Source organism: Callospermophilus lateralis, chromosome 4 (genome assembly GCF_048772815.1).
Source record: "Callospermophilus lateralis isolate mCalLat2 chromosome 4, mCalLat2.hap1, whole genome shotgun sequence".
In the NCBI taxonomy this organism is placed as follows: Eukaryota; Metazoa; Chordata; class Mammalia; order Rodentia; family Sciuridae; genus Callospermophilus; species Callospermophilus lateralis.
Window position 1 is genome coordinate 16,708,390 of NC_135308.1, and position 27,628 is coordinate 16,736,017.

The 27,628-nt window shown below is 36.0% G+C and overlaps 1 protein-coding gene across 4 annotated transcripts in view; it reads left to right on the forward strand.

The window, feature by feature from the left end:
- The window catches only part of Psd3 (pleckstrin and Sec7 domain containing 3), a 480,958-nt gene that overhangs the window by 252,869 nt on the left and 200,461 nt on the right, over positions 1-27,628 (forward strand). For 3 of the 4 annotated variants that reach the window (XM_076853634.1, XM_076853635.1, XM_076853636.1), the window contains exons 8-9: positions 1,626-1,684; positions 16,678-16,767. In XM_076853634.1, coding sequence (XP_076709749.1) covers positions 1,626-1,684; positions 16,678-16,767 — 149 coding nt within the window. Of the gene's footprint in view, positions 1-1,625; positions 1,685-14,374; positions 14,420-16,677; positions 16,768-27,628 lie in introns of those variants that run through there. The other variant, XM_076853637.1, reaches the window with a different exon arrangement.

Genomic DNA, 27,628 nt, shown 5'->3' on the forward strand with positions numbered 1-27,628 from the left:
AAATAATATCAACACTAATTTACTTCCTTTTAGTCTATTTTTAAATCATATTTAATATCAAATCAAAATCATGTTAGTTTATTTCCTACTATCTTTCCCTTTATTTTCTCATGTTACATTTGTTTCTTAAAAGCAACATGATATTCTTTCCTCTTTTTTTAACCCTATTTTCCAATCCAAAGTGTGACAGGATACTGTCTTCACATTGCTCAGCTTTGTCATTGAGATTTTACATAGAAAACACACTAATAAATGCCAGTTTCCTTATTTCTTCTTCTGATACCCCTGAGCTCTACACTTCTTGATGAAAACACACGTGTGATTATTTTGGAAACAACTTATAAAGTTGACTACAAAAGTTGTGGTGTATCTCTGGTGCTTCTCTTTCATATTGATTATATAAACACTGATCACCAACTTTATAATTTTGATGAACTATGAGTTAATTCATTGTATTGTTTTTTACAAAGCATATTTAAATTGTTGTTTGCCTCCCTTATGAAGTGAGGTTCTTTTTCTACATTTCACTTCCTGCAATAAAGCAATTTATCTCTTACAAACTTAGAAATTCTGGAGTAAATATGAGACTAGATGTACAAAAAATAATTCTCTTAAATAGAGACTGCTAACTGTTGACCAAGGTGATTGCTTTCCTGCCTCTTCCTGTTTCCCAGGCTGCAGCTATAGTTAATTAACTGATTATTAAGGTTACCTTTCTATCTGTAAACTGGTTTTGTTTGCACAGTTATTACTGTTTCTTTATTCTTCAGCATTGTTTGTTTCTTTATTCTTCAGCATTGACGAGAGAATGAAAGAGATGCAAGATGGAACTCCATTGGCTGTTGATAAGAATATTGAGAGTTTGCAGAGTTTTATAATTTAGGAATTTGCTTTAAATGTGTTAGTGATAATAAATGTGTGTTTGTGATAATAAAATAGAACTGTAGTAAATATACTTTGGGGCATTTAGTAGTGTCTACTTAGAGAAATTGATAACCGAAATCACCTTCTGTATTGAAAGCCATACTTTCAAAAGACAAGTTTATGAATTCATTGAATGATTTTTCAGTTAGCATAAATTCATAAGTTTTTTTTACTGCATCTTAAAGAACTGATATATCAATTACACTTGGATTGAGAATTACTAGATCAAGAATAAGGAGAACAACTAATTTTGCTCTTTGGAAATAAGAAACTTGACTCTTCTTTCCATTTCAATCTGTGTATTTGAAGAACATTTTTAATGACCTCAGCATAACAGAAATGTGTTTTTGGAGTTTCGTATTTGTCTTCTGACATGAGCTATTTCTCTGATTATCTTCATACTTTATGTAGATCCTTTACAGTTTCCTTAGTGTAAAAGCTTGGAAATATTTTTGTTGTGTCAACTCTCCTCCGGAGAGATTGGAATAACTTGGTAATCAGTAGAATCCAACTCTGTCATTGAGGTCCTTCTTATAATTTATTCTTTTTAATTTTCCGGTTCTCCCCCCTCCCCCCAAAAATCAAATATGATTAGTGGTGTTTAGCGTAGTATTTTTCCATAGATTACTAGTGTATGCTATTTTAATGATGAGGGGAAATCCAACAGTAAATACTGAATTAATGGTTTCTGTTCTCTTTAGATGGAGTCCACTGCCTTACCTGTGCAATTATGCTTCTTAACACTGATCTACATGGCCACGTAAGTGTAGGTTTGTATAGCTGTCTGGAAAGAGTATCATGGGCTTATCTTTGCTGTTGCATCCAAACACATTCTATGCCCACTTTATCTTATTCTCAATATGGTTTCCAAGGCTTGTTGATAAATGTAAATCTTTGAAAAAAGAAATAATTATTTTACATGCTAACACAGAGCATAATTATAAGTACATACTATATTATTGTCCAGGTGCTGAGTGGTTTTTGCAGTAAACTCTGCTCTGTATCTTGTTTCACCACCATATGGTAGGCAGAGGTTTTACCTGTTTTTATTTTGCTTTTTTGGTTGGGTATTATGGTAATACAAAAAGTTGGAAAAATAAATCACAACTGAAAATGTCATTCGGGTTTTCACTAAATACAGTATCAAGTCTTTCAGCCTTTTCTGCACATTTCAGCTCATCTAGTTTTTTTTTAACGAGTTAAAATGTCAAAATATTGAAAACAGAGGATAAACTTCTTAAATTTACGATTTTAGATAAAATTTCAGTTTTTATAGAAGTGAAATATATTTAAACTCTTCACATCATAGAACTGTAAAAATATACATTAATATGCATGTTTATTAACAAAAATTCTTTCATAGTTCCAGATCCCTTTATTTTGAAGAATAAAAATCAAGTATGTGAATTGAAGAAAAATAATTTAGATTTTGAAAGCTTTACTAAGAGTGCTATTTAGATACTAGTTCTATTGCAAAAAGCCACATAGTTCCCTTACTTGAAATGTAATGCTGCTCTTTAAAAGAGGCAAGATGGAACTGTACAGGACCATTAGGTTGGAGTAATTGTTAATGAGAGAGGACTGGGGTGGAGCAGAGTGCCCCATGGTGAGATAAAGGGGAAATGTATTGGTAGAATCAAATTTTAACATCTTCACAAATCTCAAAACTATTAACTTTGAAGTCCCTTTCACAATTTGTAAGAGATGGATTATGATAATGGTATGAAGACACATAGCATTGGACTGTGTCCAGAGATTACACAGACTGCAAATACAGATGTGTTTTCAGGGAGCATTCTTGGATAGTAGTCTGCAGTGCATCATGTAGAAATGATGGCACTGTGATTCCCACAGCATGAGCCTTGAAATAAGCATTAGAATTGGACATTCTTTCAGCTCATTGAAAGGATGACCAAACTCTGGATTGTTGGGGGACAAACAAGTGTTTACTATATTCTTCTCTGCTCTTTTTGTGTTATCAGTTTGACCCTTCCCATTCTTTCTTGTCCACCCCTCGATTTATTAACCTAACTTTCTGGCCAAGGGAGATAATTTTGAGTATGCTTGTCCACGTCCAACATTGACCAACCCACCAATTCCCTGCACGAGGAGGCCTTTTCACATTCGCTATCTTGAAGTCCCAAGAGTGTATGACAGGTATATGAACAATATATGAACAAGTATGTGAACTGGTGCCTGAGAAGATGTGTAAGGGTGGAGAAAATCTAGTAATAGTTCAGTTTTTGTTTAAGGGTCTAGGATCACAAAGAATTTTTTTTATAGGTTGATTTTTGTGGGAACTCATTTCTATTAAATCCAACATTGCTTTTTTTAAAAAATTCATATAGCTTTAATAATATCTTGAAATAAACATGTGTCTTCTTATAATAATTTGAAATATAGCAGCAAATAAAAGCATAGGGTTTTTATTTAGATAACTTAGCATGGTTAATGTCCAGGCAAGCTCTGGACAACCCAGTATTTATGGTTCACAGGTTCAGTGTACCAGATCTAGGCTATTTGCTTTCTTCCTATCTTTAGGCAACTTTGGAGGAATTGTAAGGAGATTAGTTTTTTTTTTTTTTGTTAAATGCACTTGGAATGAAAAAGATGGTGTATATAAATGTTGTCTTGAGTTTCATTTACAAATAATTAACAATTGGCTAGGGTAGTAAAATTACTGATACAACTGGGAGAAAATTATAAGTTAATATCTTTTGGATCATGATTTTGGTGATAATTGGTTTTCAGCTTTGGTTTTTAAAATTTATACTGTATACTTAGGACTATGTGTTATTTAGGCTTTATTAGTTTTTTTTTTTTTAATCCTTATTTACAGTGCATGCTGTTAAAGTCTGATATGTAGTAGCTATTAAAAGAACTAACCATATGAAAATGTTTCTTTTAATCTTCCCCTCTGGATTCATTTTAAAAATAAATTTTCCTTCTAGGTGGTAAGTTTTTATCCATAATTCTGGGTATAGCTTCTCTTGCATCATGATTGCCTGATTTATTGTAATAGTGTCTGACTTAGCAGCATGGCCCCTGTACAGTTAAATCATTTAGAAGATGAAGTAAATTATTTCTAATCTCTGCTTCTTTCCCTTAATGCTACTGTCTAGGCCATCCGTGCCCAAACTTAATCCAATGCCAGAATAATCCTGTTGAGAGTAAACTAATAGATCATTTTCCTTACCATATTGGCATAATAGCAGTCCAGCAGCATGACTCTTCTAAGAAGTGCTCCGACCAGCTTGTTCTCATGCTTTATATGGGGGAGGGCTGATTTGGGAGATTAACTTATATTGGCTGTTCTTTGCATCATTCCTTAAAAGAAAGATTCAAAATGAAAAAATGTTGGAATGGGCTTTGGCCTGCTAATGTTTTTACTAATAAAATGATGGAATGTATACTAATACTTCTAACAAGTAGCTCCGTGTTACATATTGGAATGCTTTTCTATCTTTTAAGTGTATTCTTGAACTAAACAAACATTGATAGTTTTCCTACTCCATTCCTAGTTCTATGCCATCTGGGTAAGGATCAGGGATGAAGGAGACAGGTTCTTGGTGGAAGCCACTCATCTATAATAGTGTTGGCAGGCTGGGCCTTCATTAGTTGAATTTAACTGGAGACCAGGCTAGCAGGTTACTGAAAGGCTATGGTGGAAAAATTATGGCTATATGTTTTGATTTAATGTAGGGTTGTAGTTAAACCTTGCTAACTAGACTAGGAAGAAAAACACAGCTTGAAATATATTTTTTGGGGTGAAATTTATTAGTACATTTCAGTACCTGCTTTAAAAAACACATGCATGGTTAATCATATTAGCAATAGTTTTGATTTTCATTTTCTTGTCTGAGTATATTCTCTTAGGATAGATATTTATTTATTTAAATGTTTAGGTAAATATTTGTGGTCATGGGGTTAATTTGCTAAGTAATCTTTTATTTTTAAAATCTTTAAATATAAAATATACATGCAAGTTAAACATACATATAAATTTCTAGTAGAACAAACTCCTGCTCTTTTGAGCTATCAGTAAAAGAAGACGTAAATCTTTTTGTTGCTTAAATCTTACATGTTTTTTTTTTGTATAACAATGCGGGTCTCCTTCCATCTTCCATGCAGTTCCCCTTCTCTCTTCCATTCCCTCCCTCCTCTCATCCCTGTTTGATGGTAATCTTCTTCTCATGCTCTTCCTCCCTCTCTGTTTTGAGTCGCCCCTCTTATATCAAAGAAGACATTCGGCATTTGTTTTTTAGGGATTGGCTGACTTTATTTAGCATAATCTGCTCTAATGCCATCCATTTCCCTGCAAATGCCATGATTTTGTTATTTTATAGTGCTGAGTAATATTCCATTGTGTATATATATGCCACATTTTTTTAATCCGTTCATCTGTTGAAGGGCATCTAGGTTGGTTCCACAGTCTAGCTATTGTGAATTGTGCTGCTATGAACATTGATGAAGCTGTATCCCTGTAGTATGCTCTTTTTAGGTCTTTTGGGAATAGTCCGAGAAGGGGAATAGCTGGGTTGAATGGTGGTTCCATTCCCAGCTTTCCGAGGAATCTCCATATTGATTTTAAATTGGCCGCACCAATTGCAGTGTACCAGCAATGTACAAGTGTACCCTTTTCCCCACATCCTTGCCAGCACTTGTTGTTTGACTTCATAATGGCTGCCTTTCTTACTGGGGTGAGATGGTACCTTAGAGCAGTTTTAATTTGCATTTCTCTGATTGCTAGAGATGGTGAGCATTTTTTCATGTATTTGTTGATTGATTGTATATCTTTTTCTGAGAAGTGTCTGTTCAGATCCTTGGCCCATTTGTTGATTGGGTTATGAGGGAAGGGGAGAAAAAAAAAACGAGAGAGAAATGAGTTACGGTGGATGGGGTAGAGAGAGGGGAGGGGAGGGGGGATAGGAAGGGGATAGGAAGGGCAGCAGAATACAACAGACAACACTAGTATGGCAGTATGTATAAACGTGGCTGTATAACCAATGTGATCCTGCAATCTGTACACGTGGGAATAATAAGAATTTATACCCCATTTGAAACAAATGTATGATATATGATATGTCAAGATCAATGTAATATTTTGAGCAACTAATAAATTTCTGATGTTTAAAAAATATCTTACATGTTATCGGAAATGTTATGAGTGAAAGGATTTGACATGTCAGAATAAATTTAGATTTACTTCACATCTTTTGTATTGACTATAACTAGCTATCTCTCTTGTACTTTGAATGGTCAGGATTCAGCCACCCTGAAAGCATTAGTCCCTGAGCCTGAAGACAAGGGCAGGGGAGTAGGCAGGCCCTAATCAGCAGGGCTCACTCTCTCAGGGTGGGAAGCTTTAGACACAGACTGGAATTGCATGAATGGTAGATAGGGGCATAGTTATGTGGCCAGTTTCACAACTAGGAGGTCTCAAAAGATGCCCAAGTCAATGGCTAGCCACAGTTGGGCCATGGTTAGAGGCAATAGCTAGGACACAGTTTTTAATCAAACTTTCTAACAATCTACCATTCAGCACTGTGACTTGATTTTTAGTAGCAGTTTCATCCAGCATCTGTTTTGTCCAGTATTGGCAAGAGCCAGCTCACCTTGTGCAGTGGTACAAGAGGTAGAGGCTGGAGCAGTGCTTCTCTAACTCTGGCCGGACCTCCTCCATAGGCTTTGTCCTTGGGATGCACAGAGTATGCTGAATATCATCCTCTGTGGTCTCATTTATTATAGGGCAGGATCTTGCTGTTTTTGGGGGGGTTACAGGTCAAAGGGTAAAACCATGGCTAATGTACCATACCAATATGAAGAAAAAATACGTCAAGGAATAGGTTTAAGTTTTTAATAGATTAATGTTAAAAAGGTAGATGGAGTTCGTTTTGAGAGAGATGATAGGAATTATTTCCTTTGCAGTCTGAGTTGGCTTTGTAGGAAACTAGAATTTTAAATGTTGGATAAATATTTGGTTTATTATCACTAGTGGAAAAGACTATTATGGAAAATGTAATTAAAGCAATTTGATGCATTTACTTCCTCATATTGTGCTATTTTGTATTTCCATACTGAAAAGCACCACAGCCTCCATGAGGTAAATGACCCATATGCAGTTAATATCCTCAGAAAGTCTCTTTATCTGGAATTACCATTATTGTGACTGGCATCTGCCTTAAGTGCATTTTGCCTGTTTCCTTCCCTCCCATAGAGCTGTCCTCCCTGTGGATACTTCTTCCTGTCTATGCTGCCTTACATGCCCTTGTCCTCTGCCATGAAGGCAGCCCTTGGCTTTCATTTGTCTCCCTGAGCTTTGCCCTGCAGGGGATTCCAGCTGTTTTGTACTGGAATTGAACACAGCCACACTTCACCATAGAACTGCATCCCCACCTCTCTATTTTTTTGAGAAGAGGTCTTGCTAAATTACCTAGACTGCCCTTGAATTAGCCATCCTCCTGCCTCAGTCTCCTGAGTTGCTGGGATTGTGAGCATGCATCAGTAAGCCCCGCCTTGATCTCTTTTGAACCAGCACAGCCTCCTTCCCTTGGAGTCCTCCCCCAACCTCCTTTGTACCACACGTTCCTTTTTGCCCTTTTGGGGTTTCCCAATCACAATGGCTTCCATCAGATTCTCTCATTTTTGGAGCTTCTCACTGATAAAAGGTACATGGAAAACTGGGGTCTAGATTTTGGAGTTGTTAAGGGTTTGTAGTGGGTGTCACAGTCATTTTCACCGTTACAATTTCTGTCATCAGAATGAGCATTTATGTGATAGTGTGATAACCTAATCATCAGCTGTGCAAATGCTTTTATAGAAGAATATGATGATTTGAAAAATTTTAATTTTAAAACAACCTTTAGAGTCAATTCATGGTCATTGGCAACTGCCTAGATTTTAATAGGAATCCTTGTTTAATTATGCCAAGGCTTAATCATGTACTGGTCCATTTTGTTGGATTCTATCAAAAACTTTTCCCCTTCCTCCATTCCGTTCTTCATTTCCCCTACTCTTCTTCCTCCTTTCCTCCCTCCCTGTATCCTCCATCTATCCTTCTTTCTGTTATATTTGCTTTTTGAAAGGTTCCTACATGGGAATTACATCAGTGGGGTTCACTTAGGGGCCTCACAGTATCCCATTTGTGTTATTCCATCACTATATGTACCTTTTCCTTCTCTCATTGCAAGCTTCTTCACATTTGCATAGTTCATTAGTAGGTGATAAAAGCAGGTTTAACTTAATATTACAGTCATTTTATTCTCCCTTATGATTTGGAGTAGGAGAAGGCATAAGGTTGAAGAGAGTGAATGAAAGATATCACTTTGAATACTATTTCTTGACTCAGTGCCTGTTTTACTATGGCAATCAAATTAAAAGTAAAATTCAGCAAGTCTTTGTTTTTCTTCAAATTTTAAAGAAAATATTTCCATTAAGAACTTACAGAATCTACTCTTAGATCAAAGCTTGACGTTTTCTAAGGGTATCTTTAATATCCTTAATTTTTTGAGAATCCCAAAAAGATTTTTTGGTATAAATTGATAAAGTCCCATACTTATTAAATCACTAAAATTCATTAAATGAATAATATAGTTTTTAATAATCAAGAATTATACTTTCCAAATTAAAAAAATTTAGTGAAAATAATAGCATTTAAAATTTTTGTAAGTCTTTTAAATATTTGACTAAATAGAAGATAACTAGTCTCACATTTTGCATTTCTGTTACAAAGTATCATGTACTTCCTATGAAACTGTATGCTTGTGAAAGAATGAGGTTTGACCTCATGAACAAGTGGAATAAGATCCCTGAACAATAATGTGCTGGGATAAAATTTCAATTCAATATATATACTGTATATGTATATACTTAATGAATTATAGTATATATATATTGAATTGAAAATTTTATGTTGTATACTATAAATTATATATTAGTATCATGTAGTAAACATTTTATAATTGTTCACATATATTTTACATGTACTATATAATATACACATGTAATATACATTTATTTTTATCTTTTTAAAATTATTTTTGCATTATAATCCTTAATATACCATTACACCATAATTTATCATATCTCTGATTATATATAAGGGAGGGAGAAGGGGAATAGCATGGATGGTGAAAGGAGACCCTCATCATTACACAAAATACATGTATGAAGATGTGAATTTGGTAATATACATTTTATATATACGTGTGTGTGCATATATAATTGTTTTTGGTCTTTTTACCACTTACAGTCCTTTTTCAATGGCAGTGTATTATAGGAGGGAAGATCCCACTGATGTTTCAAATATTCCTAAAAGTTGAACCTCAAACCACTTTAAATGAGTTTTGTGGTTGACATTTATGAAATAACACTTTTAATATTGCTGCTTCCTGCTTTGAGATATTTCAAAGGACCCCACTTTGCCCAGTGTTCATGCATATAAAAATGTGGACACCTGAGGGCAGCATAACATAATCACACTTATTGGATAGAGAAGCATAGAAAACAAAAGCGAACGGAGCTTTGAACAGAGCTGCACAACTGAAGTAATTACCACACCAGTAGTATGCTTTTTCATCATTATTGTAACATGTTGGAGGAGGTGGAATTGCGATGTGGGAGGGTATGCCTGCTGTGTTTTTAATATCCCAAGATTTATGAAGCCAGATTTTACCAATGGATGATGAGAGCTTTGAGTTTCTCCGAAAGCATATTTTCCACAAAGCTTCCAGATCCTGCACTCTGAAAAATAAAGAATTATAGGATCATTCTGCAACCTCTAAGTCATTGATAACTCTGGTCCATCTTGCTAGAGAAAGTTGGCCCTGTTGGCAGCTCCCCCTAGGACCAACCAGGTTTAAGTTAGGCCTTGGTCAGAGCTTTATAGAAGGTTCCATTTCCTTACTGGTCAGGGAAGCCAGGCTTACAACCAAGACTTGATCACACTTATGCTGAATTGTAGACTGGAGCTTGTATGGTTTCTGGATGTCCCTGCTAAGAATGAAAGTCTCAATGTTCCCTCTGACTGCTGACAACAGCTGGGAGTGAGTTCTTTAGTAGGGTGGGAAAATGCTTTAACAAAGGAAAAAAACCTGAAATTAAGAGATAAAACAGGATTCGTAATCTATTGGTATGTTCTCTCATGTTGTCCTCAATAGCAATGCTACTTCCAATTTTCTCTTTAGATAAGGTTGGGCAAAGTATGGCTCATAGGTAAAATGGAGGTGAAGTCTGTTTTTGTAAATAGTTTTATTAGAACAAAGTTCTAATAAACTTAACATTGTTTACATCTTCACACTAATACCAGTGCTGAATAATTGTAACAGACCTTGCGTTTTGCAAAGCCTAAGTTATTAACTGTATGGTACTTTACAGAAATTCATAGAATTTATCTGTTTAGACTTTTGCCTGTGATAATGTCTACAATTTGGATACTCTCTCCCCAAAACCCAGGAGGGTAATCTCTTTACCTAAAATCTAGCTCAAAATTTCTTAAAAATTTATTCAAATAACCCATCACATGCCATTGTCTCACTTATGGAACACCTGAAAAACTTAAGGAACAAATACTCAACTCTTATGTTAATTTTGAAATATTTGTTTTGAAAGTGTAGTTCTTTTGAGAAAAACAATAGATGAACTATTAGTGACAATATTCATTAGTAGTATTATAATTTACATAATCTCCAGATTATGATTTCCAACCCATATTTCCTTGAAATATTCACAGAATTGCTGGGTATGGTGGTGCACACCTGTAATCTCAGTGGCTTGGGAGACTGAGGCAGGAGGACGGCAGGTTTGAAGCCAGCCTCAGCAGCTTGACCTTAAGAAACTTAGTGAGACTCTGTCTCAAAGTGAAAAATAAAAAGGACTGGGGAAGTGGCCCAGTAGTGCATCCCTGGGTTCAATCCCCAGTATCCCCCCTCCCCCAAATATTCACAAAATTGAAAACTTAGGATTTAGTGGGTTGTTTCAGAATTTCATCAAAGAATTTCTCTCCAAAAGCCATTTGATATATCTTTTAGAGAAAACAGCTCCTTTTTATTTTAAGAAAGTATATTTGAAAACGACAGCATGATCAAAATTGAGAGCAGCCTTCAATTTATCAAGGCATGTGAATTTCTAGGAATTGGGTGTTTTGACTTTTTGACTAATATTATTTAAAGATGATACCTTGATTAGTCAAGTATTCAAGATTTGGACCTGTCAGTTATTTTGAGGTTTCAAATGGAATTGGCACTTTTAGGGTTCTCCATTTTGCATCTGTTTTTAAGTTTGATTAAGATGCTGCCTCTTTTCAGTGTTCCAGAGAGTCATGGTCAGTAGCATCTCAGATTGGATTGGAAACGTAGCATTGATTTTTATGGTACCATTTCTATGCCTCTCAGTATACCAGGAGGCCTTTTCAAATCTCCAAGCTTATTGTGTGATCAGTCTAACCAAATGCCAATGTACTGATCTTTTCAAAGAATAAACCTCTGGGTACAGATTTTTCTCTGCTTTCCTATTCTTTAATTTCTATAATTTCCTTGAGTTTTACTGGGTTGATTTTGGTCTTTATTTTTGTTTCTCAGTTGGTTAGATTGACTTGAGAATTTTATAGTCTATAGATAAAGCTAATTCTAATCACTGATTTTGTATGTCAAGGATTCTTAGGCACCAGAGAAGCTCATACATTGTCATGTGTATTTATTCGTTTGTTCATCTGTATCTTTTGTAATATCCTTTTAAAGAAGGGAGTAAATACTACTGTTACCTTGAATTCTGTGAGCCATCCTAATAAATTAATTGAACCCAAGGTGCGGGTAATCAGAATCCCTGTGTATACATAATCAGAAGTATAGGTGACAACTATTCGTGATTGGTATCTGAAGTGAGGGGCTCTTGTGATACCGAGAGCTTAACCTGTGGGATCTCATGCTATCAGCAGTTAGTGTCAGAATTGAATTTGAATGATAGGACAGCCAGCTAGTGTCTGCTGGAGACCTGGTGGTTTGAGGGGAAAAACCTCATACATTTTAGTGACCAGAGTAAAAGACTAAGTGCTGAGTTATGTGTGTGAGTATGGGGAATGTTTATTTCCCCTCAAAGCCTATAAGACAGATGTGAAGTACATGAAGAAAAATCGACAGAATTGAAGGGAGAAATATATTCAGTATTCATTCATGGGGTGGGGATGTAGCTCAGTGCCTAGGTCCTGGGTTCAGTTCCCTGCACTGCAAAAAACAAAAACCAATCGTCACAATATCGACAAGGAAATAGAAGATTTGAACACCATAAACCAACTAGATCCGATAGAAATTGCTCGACTCTTCACCCAACGAAGGAGAGTGTTCTTTGAAGTATTCATGGATATTCTCAAAGATAGGGCAAGAAAGTCTCAAATCCAAAAGGATTAAAATATATGAAGTCTGTTCTCTATGTGCAATGGAATGAAATTAAAAACAAAAGGAAATTTGTGGAAGTTAAACAATATACTCCTAAATAATGGGTCAAAGAAGAAATTTTACAATGCAAATAAAAAATTTTGAAATGAAAAACACTGATCGGATGCAGCTGAAGCAATGCTAAATAGCAAATTTGTTACTGTAAGTGCCTATGCTAAAAAAAGAATGCACTCAAGTCTGTCTAACCAACAGAGAAACAAAGAACAAAATCAACCCAGTGAAATTCAAGGAAGTTAGAGTGGAAATAAATGAAACAGAAGAGGAAAGCCGAGAAAAATTCACCCAGAGGTTTATTCTTTGAAAAGATCAATAACGTAGACATTTGGTTAAACCGATCACACATAAGACTCAAATTATTAAAATCAGTATTATAAGAAGGGGACATTATTGATCTTGTAGCAGTAAAAGAATTCTAAGTGCATAGTGGCAACAATTGTGTCATCAAAACAAAGCAAGGTGAAACAATTTTTTATAAAAGATGGAAACTAACGAAACCTGAGAAGAAACAGAATCTGAACTGTTAGCATGTTGTAATTAGTAATGAAAAAGCTTCCCACAAAGAAAATCCCAAGATCAGATGGCTTCACTTGTGTACTATACCACACATTTAAAGAGGTTTTACCTTCAGTTCTTTACAAATTCTTCAGAAAGTGTAAAGGGAACACTTCCCAAATCATTCTATGAGGACAGTATTACTCTAATACCAAAACCAGACAGATGATCATGAAAAAACACGAATATTCTGTGTAAAAATTAAAAATCAAACATAATCCAATCTATAAAAGGATTATATATGGGCATACTTCAGAGATCATTTGGTTCCAGACCACCATAATAGAGCTAGTGTGGCAGTAAATTGAGTCAGATTTTTTTGTTTCTCATGCATACGAAAGTTCTGTTTATACTGCAAGTATGTAATAGCATTATGTCTAACAGATTTTATTAATAAAATCACTGATGCTTTGCTTAGTGTTTTTAAGAACACTAAAAAGGCTAATGGCTGTTTGAGCCATCAGCAGGTCAAACTCCTTTTGCTGGTGGAAAGGTTTGCCTCCTGTTGATGGCTGCTGGCGGGTTAGGGTGGTGGTTGCTGAAGGACGAGATGGCTGCGACCGTTCTGGTAAGAACAATGAAGTTTGTCACACTGATTCACTCTTCCTCTCTGTAGCATCTGACCTTTCAGAATTGGACCTAGTCCTCTCAAACCCTGCTGTTTCTTTATCAGCTGGCTTTATATAATATTCTAAATCTTTTATCTCAGCAGTGTTTGCAACATCTTCATGGGAAGTAGATTTCATCTCAAGAAACCACTTTCTTTGCTCATCCATAAGCTAGATGAAGTGGACATATTCACCTAAGAAGAAACTCCTTTTAAACTTTTTTTCCTAAGACTAGAGCCATCCAGGCCCATCTTCACTTCTTGCCGCAGTCTGGCTGGGCACAATTCAGGAGCCACTTGTCAAAAGAAAACTAACTTTATTTTTAGAACCACACACGCCAAACAAAACAGCTCCTCAGGAAAAACCCTCAGAGCCCAACTGCCACCACCGGCTTCCCTCAAGCCACTCCCCCAAACCACCAGCCTCTCCACCTCCCATAATCCTCCTCTTGAGGCCGATTGGCTGGGTTGCGTGGGTGGAGCCAAAAAAGTCCCCCAATGAGCAGCTCCGTGGCCTGAAAGGGCAGGGAAACAGTCCAATGAGCATCACCGCAGAGGAACCAATCAGCTAGATGTTGCTGGGGCCTCTGTGAGCCAATCATCAGCTGGCAGTCTGAAAGTTTGCTGGGGCCCCTTGGGCTGTGGCTCTCAACAACTTCTAATTCCAGTTCTCTTGTTGTACAAACACCTCTGTCATTTTTCCCTCTACTGACGTCCTCAACTTTTCAGGCACCTTCATGGGGGCTGTGATCAACCTCTTCCAACTCCCGTTAGTGTTGAGATTTTGACCTGCTTCTGTGAATCACAAATGTTCTTAATGGCAACTGGCATGATGAACCCTTTCCAGGAAGGATTTTTTTCCCCCAGAAATCCATCTGAGAAATCGGTATTTTAGCGCATTCTTTTTCTCCTTATATTTGTATTCTCAGTCTGCTTTTATCTAAATGTGCTCTCTTGTGTATTCTGCTTTTAATGTTTGAAGTCTTTTATGATCATTATTCAATTCACATTTGCAATAAATGGAAACAAATATTTTTTAAATACAATTTCAAGTGTTAAAAACATTTTTTCTAGAATAATTTGTATTTAATAATTGTTATTAATGCACACTTGGTTAAAAACTAGATAATGTTATTAGTATTTGAATTTCTTAAATCATATTAAAATATTTTTGGTGATTAATGGATGATTAAGGGAGGTTCTTTTTTAATTTTGTTAGAAGTAAAGCATTGGAAAAGAATTTGCTGCCTAGTGATTGTTCATTCATCTTCTTAAATCCTTGGACTATATCCAAAAAGGCCTTTCCAAGTCATATCAAAATGACTTGATTATGCTTATTACTTTTTAACCTTGAGGCATTTTGGTTGACCTAATACATTTTAAAAGGATCGAAAAAATTGAGTTTGTTTTTTTTTCCCCAATATATCATTGCACAACATTTTTTTCATTAAAGTTTCTGAGATTTAAAATACTCATCAAAACTTTGGAACTGTAGATTTAATTTATGGAAAATCTCTACCAAATTAATTCTTCGGCAAACCCAGATCTCCATCTCAAATCATTCATTCCATCTTTTCAAATGAAGTCTTTACCTTCCTTGCTGATGGAAGAGGCACGTTTTTAACAACACAAAAGTTTTAGCACTTTTCACACAGTGTTTAGATAGCTTGGTTGGGCTGAGGAGTTTTAAGAGTTGGGAGAAAGGCAGCTGTGAAAGGGAAGGTTTCCCTTTCAAGGCAGCCCCTCTTGAGCACATCTCTTTTAAAGTCTTTATCTCCAAGAATATGCTGCCTGGGTGGTTGTTGAAGTTGGATGTTTGTGTGCTGGGGTTTGAATGTAGGGACACTTTACCAATGAGTTACATCCCCAGCACTCCCCCCCCCCCTTTTTTTAAATTCTGCCTTACTCTTCATCATTTATGAATGAATAAAATAGCCTTGGAAAGTAAACCTATTTGTGAGGATATATGCTATACAGGGATGTGAATGTGTTAGAGATTTTGTTCACGTGGACCACATTTTGCTAGAGATGCTGTGCCTATGCCTCTGGTACATCCCTCTCCTGCATGTGACACATTTCTCTTGCTGTCCAGGTTGAACTAATGTGTCCTTCATGACTGGCAGCTTCTACTGGTTCATTTGGCTTAATTAGCTTAGGAGATAAAGCTCTGTGACACCAGTTTTATTAGTTTTCCTCGTCACTGTGTTTGTCTTGTCTTTGTAGTTTAGATTTTCTAATTATATTTCGTTCATGAATATGATTTTCTTTCATTAAACTTTATTATCTTTAAGTCAAGTTGAAAGTATGCTGGGGCACAATTCTCTATGGGTCACTCACTTTTTTGAACATCTAATGGACAGATGATTTGCTTACTCTGGTTCTTTATTTTTTCAAGATTGTTTCTTTAGTGAGTAGCTTATAAGGATATAATGATTTCAGAGCAGTGGTCTGGTTGGCTTACCGTCTTGAAAGATAGAGTTGGTGCCTCCATCTAGAGTGAAGGGGTAGCATACTTATTGTCCATTATCAAATATTTCAGTTCCTAGAGCTTAGGGTTTGTCTTTTTATAATGAGGTCTTTTGCATGTGCAGATAGCATTTGACTCTATTCAAGTTGCTCGAGAATTGGGGCTCAGGGAACCAGATCAAGAAAATGCTAATATTCCGGCTACTCCTATTACAAATATAAATATTGTGTCTCACCCAGGAGTCATTTCTCCCCTGCCAGCATCCATGACAGGCTAACCTGTTAGCTAGAAAGTGAGGATCTCAGATCCTTCACAGTTTTTGACAATATTTGGAAATACAAGTAACTATCGAAATTTAGCTCAGAAATGTCATTTTTGTCTACATTTTTAAATTAAAACCTACATTATTATGAGTGTAGTATAGGTTTTTGAAGGTTTTTTTTTCCTGAGTTAAAATGAGGGCTTGACATAATTTTCTTTGACATGCTTAATGATAGTTTTAGAAGCATAATAGGCCATATTTTTCCTTGCATATTAAAACTGTATTATATGTATATATACATGTATTAGTATGTATATATATTTGTTTTTAAAAAACAAATCAATTGCTTTTTAATTACTTAAGCATTAATCTTAATTCCATAAATGTCATGATATATTATTTGCCTCTATTCCAGAATATTGGAAAGAAGATGACATGCCAAGAGTTCATTACAAACCTCCAAGGGATAAATGAAGGTGTTGAATTCTCCAAGGATCTGCTAAAAGTAAGTATGGGACTGCTTTGTTTTTAGATTATGCTTATGTTTATATTTACTGCTTATTTTCTGTTCCAAAACAGGCTAAGGATCACTTAAGAATTTTGCTTTATGCTTTTGATTTTATTGGTGATGTTTCTATTGGGCCTTGGCCTTCATGCTTCAGGCTATAGAGTACTCTTAAATGGATAATTTTAAAGATCCACATTTTAATCATATACTGAAATAATAAGTAGATCTGGAATAGTTGGTAATACAAAAAGTTAGTGGACAGTTTTTGTTTGATTTATTTGTAAGCATGCTTTCAGAACTTAAAGGTCAAGAAGGCATGTTCACTATGGAAACAGAAAAGCTCTTATAAGATAATAATGCAAGCAGTTCTGACAGTGTTCAGCCTGTAGTCTCAGAGCCACTCAGGTTGTCTCTGGAAATAGATTAAATTAAATTTTGATAATTGTAGAATGCCGAAATTATTTGTAATCGGCTTTATTATTGCTAACAATCAGCAAGTTTTTCATAGATTGCTTTAAAGGAGAAAACACAATCAACTTTAAAATTCATGCATTCTTCAGCATTATAAATAAGATGTGCATTTGATCAAATACATAATAGTGATTGATAATGAATATGAATATTTTAAAAGTTGTAGGTAAGATGTGAATGTTGAGTATGTGGTTTCTATAGATGTCTTTGATTCTAGCCTTTTTAAAACAGTACTCACATAACTTTCAAATGGGCTTGGAAAATAAAAGGTGCAGAATTGTGATGTGATAAATAGGCTATGAAGTTACACAGTGTTAACAAGTCTTTTTTCATTCTAGTGTATTAGCAAGAAAGTAATGGAGTCTCTGTGAGATAGAGGATTTGTGAGGCTTTTATCAACTTATGTCAGAAATGAAAATTGACAGGAAAGCCTTTAGATTTTAGTGGTAGACTTAGGGTAACCTGCTGACTGTAGATAAATTATCGGGTAGCTTTAGAGCATGTTTGGTGCTGTCCAAAGCCAAGTGTAGTTAATGTACAGTTCTGTGGCTACTGTTCACCTTGGGTAAACATATGTCCTGTGATTTGTCCTGCCAAGTTTTTACCCAAAGATGTGTTGTTGTACAATTGAGATTGTTTTTAAACCCCAGGGTAAAGATATGTATTATACTACTACTTTACTGTGGGAGCATGACAGCCTAGTGACATTGGAAATGATAGTGGCATTTGGTGGGGAAATTGTCAAATGAAGTATTGATTCCCTTTCAGGAGCAAACCTCTGCCATTTACCCACTCAAGATGAGGATTTTTGCCTTTTAGTAGGAATGGTTTTTTACTGTGAATTCAGTCAAGAAAATGTTTCCTTTAAACCATTTTTGTTTTGTTTCACTATGTGGAATGCGATTTATTTCCCTTCTCCTCCCTCTGTTCCTCCTTTCTCTTTATTTCTATTGTTTCCCTTCTTTCTTGCTCTTTTTTTTGTCCTTTTTTCCCTTTCTCTTCCACTTCCCTTCCCCCTTCCCCTTTGGGTGGGTTGTCTCTGAATTGGCTGCTGAGATGAATTATTGGATGAAATTTGTTTGAATTTGGGACAGTATGTTTACATGCCAAATAGCTGCATACACATAGAGAAACACAGACATTTGGTATCATCTTCCAGGTTTCTGAGTAACCTCTTTCTCTCTTCCTGCACACCTTTCCTAACCTACAAAATTATAGGCATGCATGAATTTAGGTATTTTAAATGAGAAGGAGGATGAGTTTTACTACATTTCTTCATAAAAATAGATGATAACTACTAGATTATATATCAGAAAATGCTTGTTTCCATTGATTAAATGGAGGTTGTTATTGTTACTTAATGACCTTATTGCTTTTAGATTTCTTTGGATCAAAGGTTGCATTTGGATTTATGCCTGTTCAGATTTCTTTGGGCCAGAAGTAACATTTGGACTTAAAGCTTGTTCTGTGTGTTAACATAATTAGGGACATTTGTTGAAGGCCCATGGTGTTCCCCAGGTGGTGTGGAACTTGGAGAAGCTCTGGGAACTACAAGGATACCTGTTCTCAGAGACCATAGACTACTAAGAAACATGGTGGTGGTGGTGGGGGGAGACTTTCTCCCTTAAAATGGATAGTTATTTCAAATTAGCATAAAAGCATAAACACTATTGTTTTGTCTTAATAGAAATAGTTAAGTATATAGGCCATAACATATTTAAATGTATGAGAAATGGAAAATTTGCCTTAAGCCTTTAATTTGGAGAATTTAGTTAAGTTTTGCCTTACTACATTGAAAAAGAGAGATGACACATGGAGCCTGTTTTACAGGTTACAAGCTACTGTGTTTTCCGTTGTTGACATAAATAACTTGAACATATTTGAGGGCTTTGGCAAAAAAGAATTTTTCTCCCTAAATTGCTTTAAGTATAAGTTCTGTCTACAATCCAAAGTGAAATAAAGTTGGATACCAAAAGAAAATCAGTGACAGAACGTCATTGATATTCCTCAAAGCAGAAGGCTGGGAAGAGGTGACATTGGAGAGGGCCTTTGATATGGAGGTGGAAGACACCTTTTTTATGTAAGTCATTCTTTTCCATCTCTTGCCTCCTGCCACCATAAACATTCTGTTGTGACCATAGGAGCCTCTGTCTATCTGCCTCCAAGTTGTGGAGGTCTCAGGGAAGCCGCAATCCAGCAGAGCCTGCAGCAAGATTGGGTGGCAGAGCCCAGTGTGATCACTCAGAGCCCCTTCCTGACCCATCTCAGCAGTTGGGCATGGTTCACCTTCAAGCATCATTGGGGCAAGGAGGAGGAGAAAAGGGAGGTTCTGCATAGATTTAATAAAACATTCCTGAGACTCTTGGAAATAGTAAAACTATTAAAAACATGACTACAGAGGGACGAGAATGTAAAATATAGGCCACCTCTGAATTGGAGGCTGAATTTCAAGAGAGACAACATAGTATGAAAGAGATTATGGGCTTGAGAATTATCCTGACTCGGCTCTCCCTTAATAGCTGAGGACTGTAGGCAAGTTTATTTAAATTCTTTCTCCCTCTCTTCTCATCTGTGAAATGGGAGGTTTTATTAGTTTTCCACCTTATTTATTTAATAATTAGTTAAATTTATATATGTATAAAAATTTGTATAAAGCCTTTAGAGTCTTAGCATGTAGTTATGCTATATGTCAGCTATTTAATTTTTAATACTTTGTTCATCACTTAGCTCCAAGTGGGATGGAATGGGACCCCCCGTTCCTTCTTGCAGTATTTGGACTTAAGGTTGCATTCAGTTCTTAGGGACAAGTGAGATTAGTGCCACTAGAGAAGACTTATATTCAATGTCCCTTTTTAGCATTCTGCTTCTTTGTATACCTATTCACTGTTCTTTGACAAGCACCATCTGTGACATTTATCTGAAAATGAACCTTGGTTAACCCTGTATTTTCCTTACCTTGCCATTAGTCTTTCTCCTAAGCCTTTCCCTGTCCTTTGATGTTACAACAATGGAGTTACCTGGACTGGTCCTGGAATCTTGAAGAATCTGAGGAAGAAAACTAGTTCTTATCCTTTTGGGACTCTGAGATAATCCTGGAATGATAGCAGAGCATATCTCTATTCAGACCACTCATAAATGATCTGAAGTAACTCAAAATCCTAGGAAAAAAGAAGGGTTGCTAGGTCTCCTTGCTGCCTTGTGTCTTTTCCTTTTGGAGAACCCGAGGTTTGAAAGGTCAGGACCAGGAGTTGTTGGTACTGCTCAGAGTAATTAATTTACATTCTTTGATGTTAGCCTGGGGACTCTTCGGTCCAATCTCATCAGGGGTTGATACCAAGGAACTGGGAGGTATAGGTTTTCCATCATGTGCATGTTGTGAAGCTTGTTACACTGTAGGATAGTCTTTTTGAACATTCACAGTAGCCTGGGCATGGAATCAACCTGAAGGCCCATCAGTGGATGAATATATAAAGTAAGTGTAGTGTATATGCACAGTGAAATATTTGCTATTCAGTCTTTTAAAAACAGAGATCCTGTCATTCATGACAATATGCATATGCCTAGGGACATTGTACTAAGTGTCAGAAGCCAGACACAGAAAGATAAATACTGCATGATCTGACTTATATGTGGAATTTGAAAGAGTTGAACTCACAGAATCAAAGAATACAAGGGAGGTTACCAGTGATTGGGGATTGTGGAAGGGGAGATGTTGTTAAAAGAGGACAAAGTTCAATTAGTTGGTATGAATAAAATTTGGGAGTTCTGTTGTATGTCTGGCATGGTGAGTATTATATACTTGAAAAGTGCTACCAGTAGATTTTACATGTTCTCATCACATGTTGATCAGCTTGATTCGATCATTCCCCATAATATATGTATACAATCAAAACATCACATTTTATGCAACTTTTATCAGATAAACATTTTAAAAAATTAAACATTTTTTAATCTGATGCTCAAAACATAGCACTTTGCTCTTTTGTCTTCCCATTCCCTAAATTTTATTTCTTCTGAATTTCACAGGAAAGCCCCATTTGTTTTTTCAACTTTCATTTCTAACTCTGGTGGTTGTCTATTACATACAGGGTGGACAATGGACTTTGATGGCTTTCAGTTATTTGAATATTTAGAGGTGAAAAGTGCATTTTTATGTGGCATAAGGGAAGAAACAATGGGAAATAAGAGGAAAAGAGATACTGAGCAATGGCATTGACACGTGGGGTAGAAGGGCATCTATTGGTTTCACAGTAATATGTTGAGGATACATCTAGACTGAAGATTTTGACAGTGAATCATGAAGCCATAATTATTTTCTATCTCAACTTTTCTATTTTCACCTGCCATTTAATGTTCCAATAATGTTATCTTTAATATTTTTGTCAGTTAAATCTTTTCTTCCTTCCCCTTTCCTCCATCTCCATCCCTCCCTTTCACTCCCTATCCCCCTTCCCTCCTTCCCTGAGTAGCAATTGAATTTAGTAGTTCCCAAAGGGACATAGAGAAGGAATTAGTTGAAACAATCTCTGTTAATTTTTAAAAATAATTTTTAATTTTTAAAAATGATTGATGTAGCGAATGGAAAAAAGAAAACAAAACACCCAAGACTTTTCATAATTTTTCTAACAAAGAATTACGAAACAAAACTAAGCGCAGTTTGCAGAGGGTTTAAAAACATACATCCTCCTAAATGTGCCTAAATACAAATAGGTGTAAAAGGCAGTGTTGCTAGAAATCATTAAACAGGTAAGTAAATTTTAACTAATCAGTATGATACTTGTGATAGCTAGCTTTTTATTCCTGTGGCCAACATACCTGACAAAAATAACTTAAAAGAGAAAAGATTTGTTTTGACTCATGGTTTAAGAGTTCAGTCCTTGCTGGTTGACTTGTGTAGTTTCCGCTGGCTTCCAGGAGTCTATTCAGCTATCAATGAATTAATGCACCAATGAGATGAGAGAACTCAGGGATGTAATTGTTTCCTGAAAACTCTGCATCTGAATATTGCTACATTGGGGACCCAAGCCTTCAGCACATGAGTCTTTGGATGACACTTTGTGTCCAAACCATAGCAATATCCTTTAATATAATTGTTGCAGTGAAGGATTTGACTTGAGTATTCTTTAGAATTTCTTTTTTTTTATTGTAGAAATGACTTGTTTCTTTTTCCTTTACTTGGAAGTATATTAACTTTGAAATTAGCTTACATTGCCTTAAGGCACGGACAAAAGTTATTTTATCCTCTAATTTGTAATTAATAGTGGTGTGTGTGTATGTGCGTGCGCACGCACGTTAGGAAGTGCCAATTAAATAGAAAAGATGTGAATCAAAATCAGTATGGTAGGCCTCTGGGTATTCAAATGTTTCATCCATTATTGGGATGATAAATAATAACACTGTGAATTAAACTATTACATGTATTTTATTGGTTAGAATCCCATTGAAAGTTCTCAGTTAAATTTGTTTTTCCTTACTTTCTCAAAGGACAGAATTTTTGGTAAGATTCTTTAAAAAGAAGACTCCAAAAATATATATGCTATCTGCATCCATTCTTTAACTTTGAAATTAAATGTCTACATAACCGATAGCGCTATGTTTTATTTTAAATGTAATTTTCGTTTTCTTTATTTTCCTTTTTTTGGTATTCTTAAGGAAAAATAGTTTGTGAAAATAATGGAAAAATTAGCCAGAAAGGTAGCATTTAAACATCCTTGGAAGGTCAGCAAAGAAAAATATGTTTTAATAAAGATTAATGAATCTTGTTGGACAAGGAAGAAACCTAATTAGGAAATATAAAGTTATACTTTACAGGTTCATAATCATTAGGCTTTATAATCAGTTGTAACTGTATTAAGCTATATGCAACAACAAAAAATCAATCATCCATTATAAATATTTAGAGGTCAGCAATTTTTTTTATAAGTTTAAACTTTGAAAAGGACCTGTTTACACAGAGACAGCAAGAACTATAGGACTCTCCTACAAAAGAGAGAGCAGAGCCAGCCCAGCTCACTCCCCAAGTCCCATCTGCCCCTCTGTTTGACTTTCAGCCAGGTAGAAGATTGAAAATGTAGCACTGACAATTGCCCTACTTTTCCAAGTTTTATACCCAAAGCTTGACCTTAAGCAGCATGAGGCTTTCTTTTCTCCTTCTCTCCTCACCTGCTCTATATTTCTGCTGTCCCCTTGAATCTTAGCTTTGATGATAATCAATGAGCCAGAAGTATAACTGAATAAGGTCAGATTTTATTAATCTTACTATTTGGGATATTATACTATTGTTTTACAAATGGTAGCATTGGCAGAAACAATGTAAAATTGCAAGGAGTCTATTATTCCTTAACCGCTGCATTTGATTCTATGATCCTATCAAATTTTGAAAGAAAAAAATAATGAACGGGTCCGTTTTAAAGAAACAAAACAACAAATGGAGCAACTTCAACCATAGGGTTAGGCATCATATTAAAATGACCTTAATGAAATTTTATTACTCTTATTTTATCCAAGTACTGAATAAATAGCTCAGGTGTTAAGTCTGTAGCAGCATTAAAAAACAATTGTGTGTTAAGAAAAAACAATGCTAGTTCAGATAATTCAAAGCTGGAAAGTGACACAAATCTATCATTCAGGTGTTGTAGAGAATTGTTTGAAGGAGGAGTGGAAGTGGAAGAGATAGTAAAGTGCCAATTGTCTGTGCAAGAAGGGGTGGTGGCTTGGATGGGATGGTGACAGTATTGAGGGAAATGTATTAAGTACTGATTTATTTCAAGCTGCTCATTAGAGCTTCTGTTGCTAACTTCTTTTCTCAGATTGCCCCTTTGTCCTTTCAGTTTTACTTACCATCTAACCTGCATGGAGAAGAAGAGAAAGAAAAGAGAAAAACTTGAATTCTGTCTTCCCCATTACTGCTGCTTGATCTGCTAGGCTGCATTAACAGTGGGGGCTTTGTAGCAGTGTGACATGAACAGTGGTAGATCTGGAGGGCGAGCCCAGCACTTTGCCTGGGCCAGGCAACTCAGCTCTTCCATGCATAAGATGCGGTAACAACACTTTCCTCCAAGCACAGTTGGGGAACTAAATGACATGAGGTGCATTGAGTGCTAGGTGTATTGTGCTCAACTAGAATGAAGTAGGTTTTGTGACAATATTACGGAAGTCTCTGAGCCCTCCGCCTGAGTGTTTCTAGTGGATGTTACTAGGGATAAAACCTCAGGGTGATCATTTCATGCCTTAGTTTCTTCATTTGTAAAATAAGATAATCTGGCCTGCACCCACAATTTTCAGTTTAGGTTTATGGAGCTCCCTGGGTCCACTGTTCACCTTCTTCCTTCCACCCTTTCCACCGAGTCTAAAACTGCTTGTTCTGTTTTCCTGTTGTGCTGAAACTCCCTCATGTAATGTCTTTGGAGCAAAATGATGTTTGGCAACAAAAGAAGTTGGAAAGCTCTGTAGGTGATCTTTAAAGGATCATTTCAATCTAAAGCACTGGGAATATTCTTTATTATTTTATAAACTCAAATTATATCTTTTAAGTTTGACCCTTCCTGTTTATTTATTGGTTTTGAAAAGAAGCATGTACTAACAGTGAAACTAGCAAATGTTCATATTTAAATCCCAGATTGCTTTTGTTGTGTAGCAGCATTTTCAGATTATTTATTCCCAAAGGACTCGATTGAGAGGAAGAAGCAGGCCTCAGTCTGAAACAAGTCTAAACTTTTTATAAATGAAAAGACTGAAGTGAATTTTCAAAAATACTTGATCTGAGTTATATTCGGAGTATGTAGTTGAAAATAGGAACTTATGGGTGGTATTTAAGTGTAGCTATAAAAAGAGCATCAACTGTTGCCTAGTGTAGGTGAGCTCTCTCCAGAGAAGGTCATGGAAACCTGGTAGCAACAGTATCCATGGAGGAAAGGGCTCGGATGCTTATCCTAGTGTAAGCAGGAGAGCCTTTGAAGAGAAAAGCTATGTTAGCAAGCTTTATAAGAGGAAAGCTTTAAAGGTTCTGGCTTAAAATATGGACTCTTGCTGTCTTTTTTTCAGGAAAGCAAATCAAGCTGAGTTATGTGATAAAAGGCACATGGCGCGGTTCTGCCTCTGCCTTCCCCATGGAGGTCTGGAAGCATGCTCTTGCTTTCAGGCATGCGATCATCACTGGCAGAATAATGATGCTGCCTTTGCTGTGGTTTAGACCTTGAATGAAAAATGGTGACGATAATGAGGGTAATACTTTGAAGTAGCTGAAGATCCACAAATCATGTTCGTGCTTAAAAAAAACCCCCAAAACAGAAATCTCTCCAAAGAAGTCTGTTAGAACGTTTTGACAGAACAGATGCTGCTTAAAGAGTACAAACAGATTTTTAACCAAAAAGAAAAAAAGGAAAAAAGTTTGAGTGGGGGTGTTAGTAATCGTTAAGGGTACTGTAATGGAATATTAATGATTTCCCAGACAGATTCTATTTTTAATGTCATCATGAAGAAGTGATACAGGATTGCATATTCAGATGCATCCATAGAATTTTGAATGTTTGTAGGTTTGGAGTTTTTTAAATAGCACAGTCCATCACAATTGGTACTGCTATGGCTAAAACATGAAGGGAGTATAATTGGAACAATTTTAACTGGTTACATAGTGACTTTAAACTATTTTCTTTTTTTGCTCATGATGTACTAGAGGGGACTGGGAGTTTCCTTAGGAGTGATGTTCTTTCAACAGGTCTGGGATCCAAGGGTTAATGGACTGTCATGGCAGTTATGTTGTCCTAAATGTGGACTCCATTAAGGAACAGAGGAACAGTTTTAACTTGAAGTGTTTGTAGCTGGTAGCTGTATAGCTAAAGTATCTCATGAAGGAAGACAGTTTGTTTTGTGATTGTAATTATACTTCACTATGTAAAAGATCAGTTTTGTGAAAATGACTCAAAAAGGTGAAAATGAGCAAAAAGCAAAATAAAAGTGAAGTAAAAATAACTAAACAGCTAGAATAGGTGGCTGTTACAAAGTATGTGTCATTAACCCCACATTTTAACTTAGACCCTCATTTAATAATAATCAGTTTTTTGTTTTTTGCCTTCATCTCTTCCTTTGCGTATTGTAAACTATGCATGTGTAGACACAGGTCAGTGTCAGTATCATGCAGCAGCTCCTTGACACTGGGGATGGGACAGGGCACTAGGCTCTGGCTGTCTTTCAGCCAGCTCTTCATCGACAAGATAACAGCCACTCCAATGAATTTTTCTTTCTTCCATTTTTTTTCCTTTGTATGGGGGATTGATAAATCACTGAGCAACAACATCCCCAGCCCTTTAAATTTACTTTGACACAGGGCCTTCCTAAATTGCTGAGGCTGACTTTGAGCTCATGATCCTCCTGCCCCATCCTCCTGAGTTGCTGGGATTACGGGCATGTATCACTGTGCCCCCCTTTAGTTAGTTTTTCTAAAATAAAACACAGGCATTTAGGTTGTTTCAACATGAAGCTGTTTTGAAGAAAGTTATTTTCTCAGTTTGACCATGAGTTAGATGGATGAAGTTGCAGGCATTGTTGTTAGGTATGTGTTGGTAGCAGAAGTCATTTGATAATGAGGGGAAGAGAAAATAAATCTAAAGGGTAGGAGGTTTTCAAATGGAACAGCTGGAGCTATTCTGAGGCCAGGTGAGGGAGCCTAGAGTCCTAGTTCCTTGGCTTCTCAGAGCTACTGCATTACAGCTCAGCAGGGCAATGCAAGGTCTCAGTGAGTCATCAGAAATGTTACATTATGTTTACTTAGTTTGATTAAGGAGACAGGCAGTGTGAAAGAGATTTGGAGAGATTGCCAACAAAACTATTTTATACAGACTTTGGCATTTAAAGAAATTAGCTTCAATCAGAAAATACACTAATTAGAATAGTTCATTTCTCTACCCCAAACCATTCTTGAACTCCATTCTCTGTCAGTGTTAAATTTCTACTGTTATTACATTCCACCCTCTCCATCTGTGTATTCAACTAACCTTGGATTAAAAATATCTGGGGAAAAAATTGCATGCATACTAAGTATGTATAGACTTTTTCCTTATTACCAAAACAATATAGCATAACAGTTATTTACATTGTATTAGGTATTGTAAGCCACCTAGAGAGGATTGAAAGTAAGCAAGGTTATGCATTAAATTATAGGCAAATACTATACCTTTGTATCTATAGGACCTGAGCATCCTCAGATTTTGGTATCCATGAGAGTGGGGATTGTTTCCTGGAACCAATACCCAGTGGATTCCAAGGATTGGTTGCATTTTAAAGTTTTCATTTGGTTTAGTTGTTTTACACTGCCCTCAAATTTTTTATAGATAACAGCATATTTCATTTTCCTAAAATATTGCTCACTCAGGAACACCCAAAGCCATAT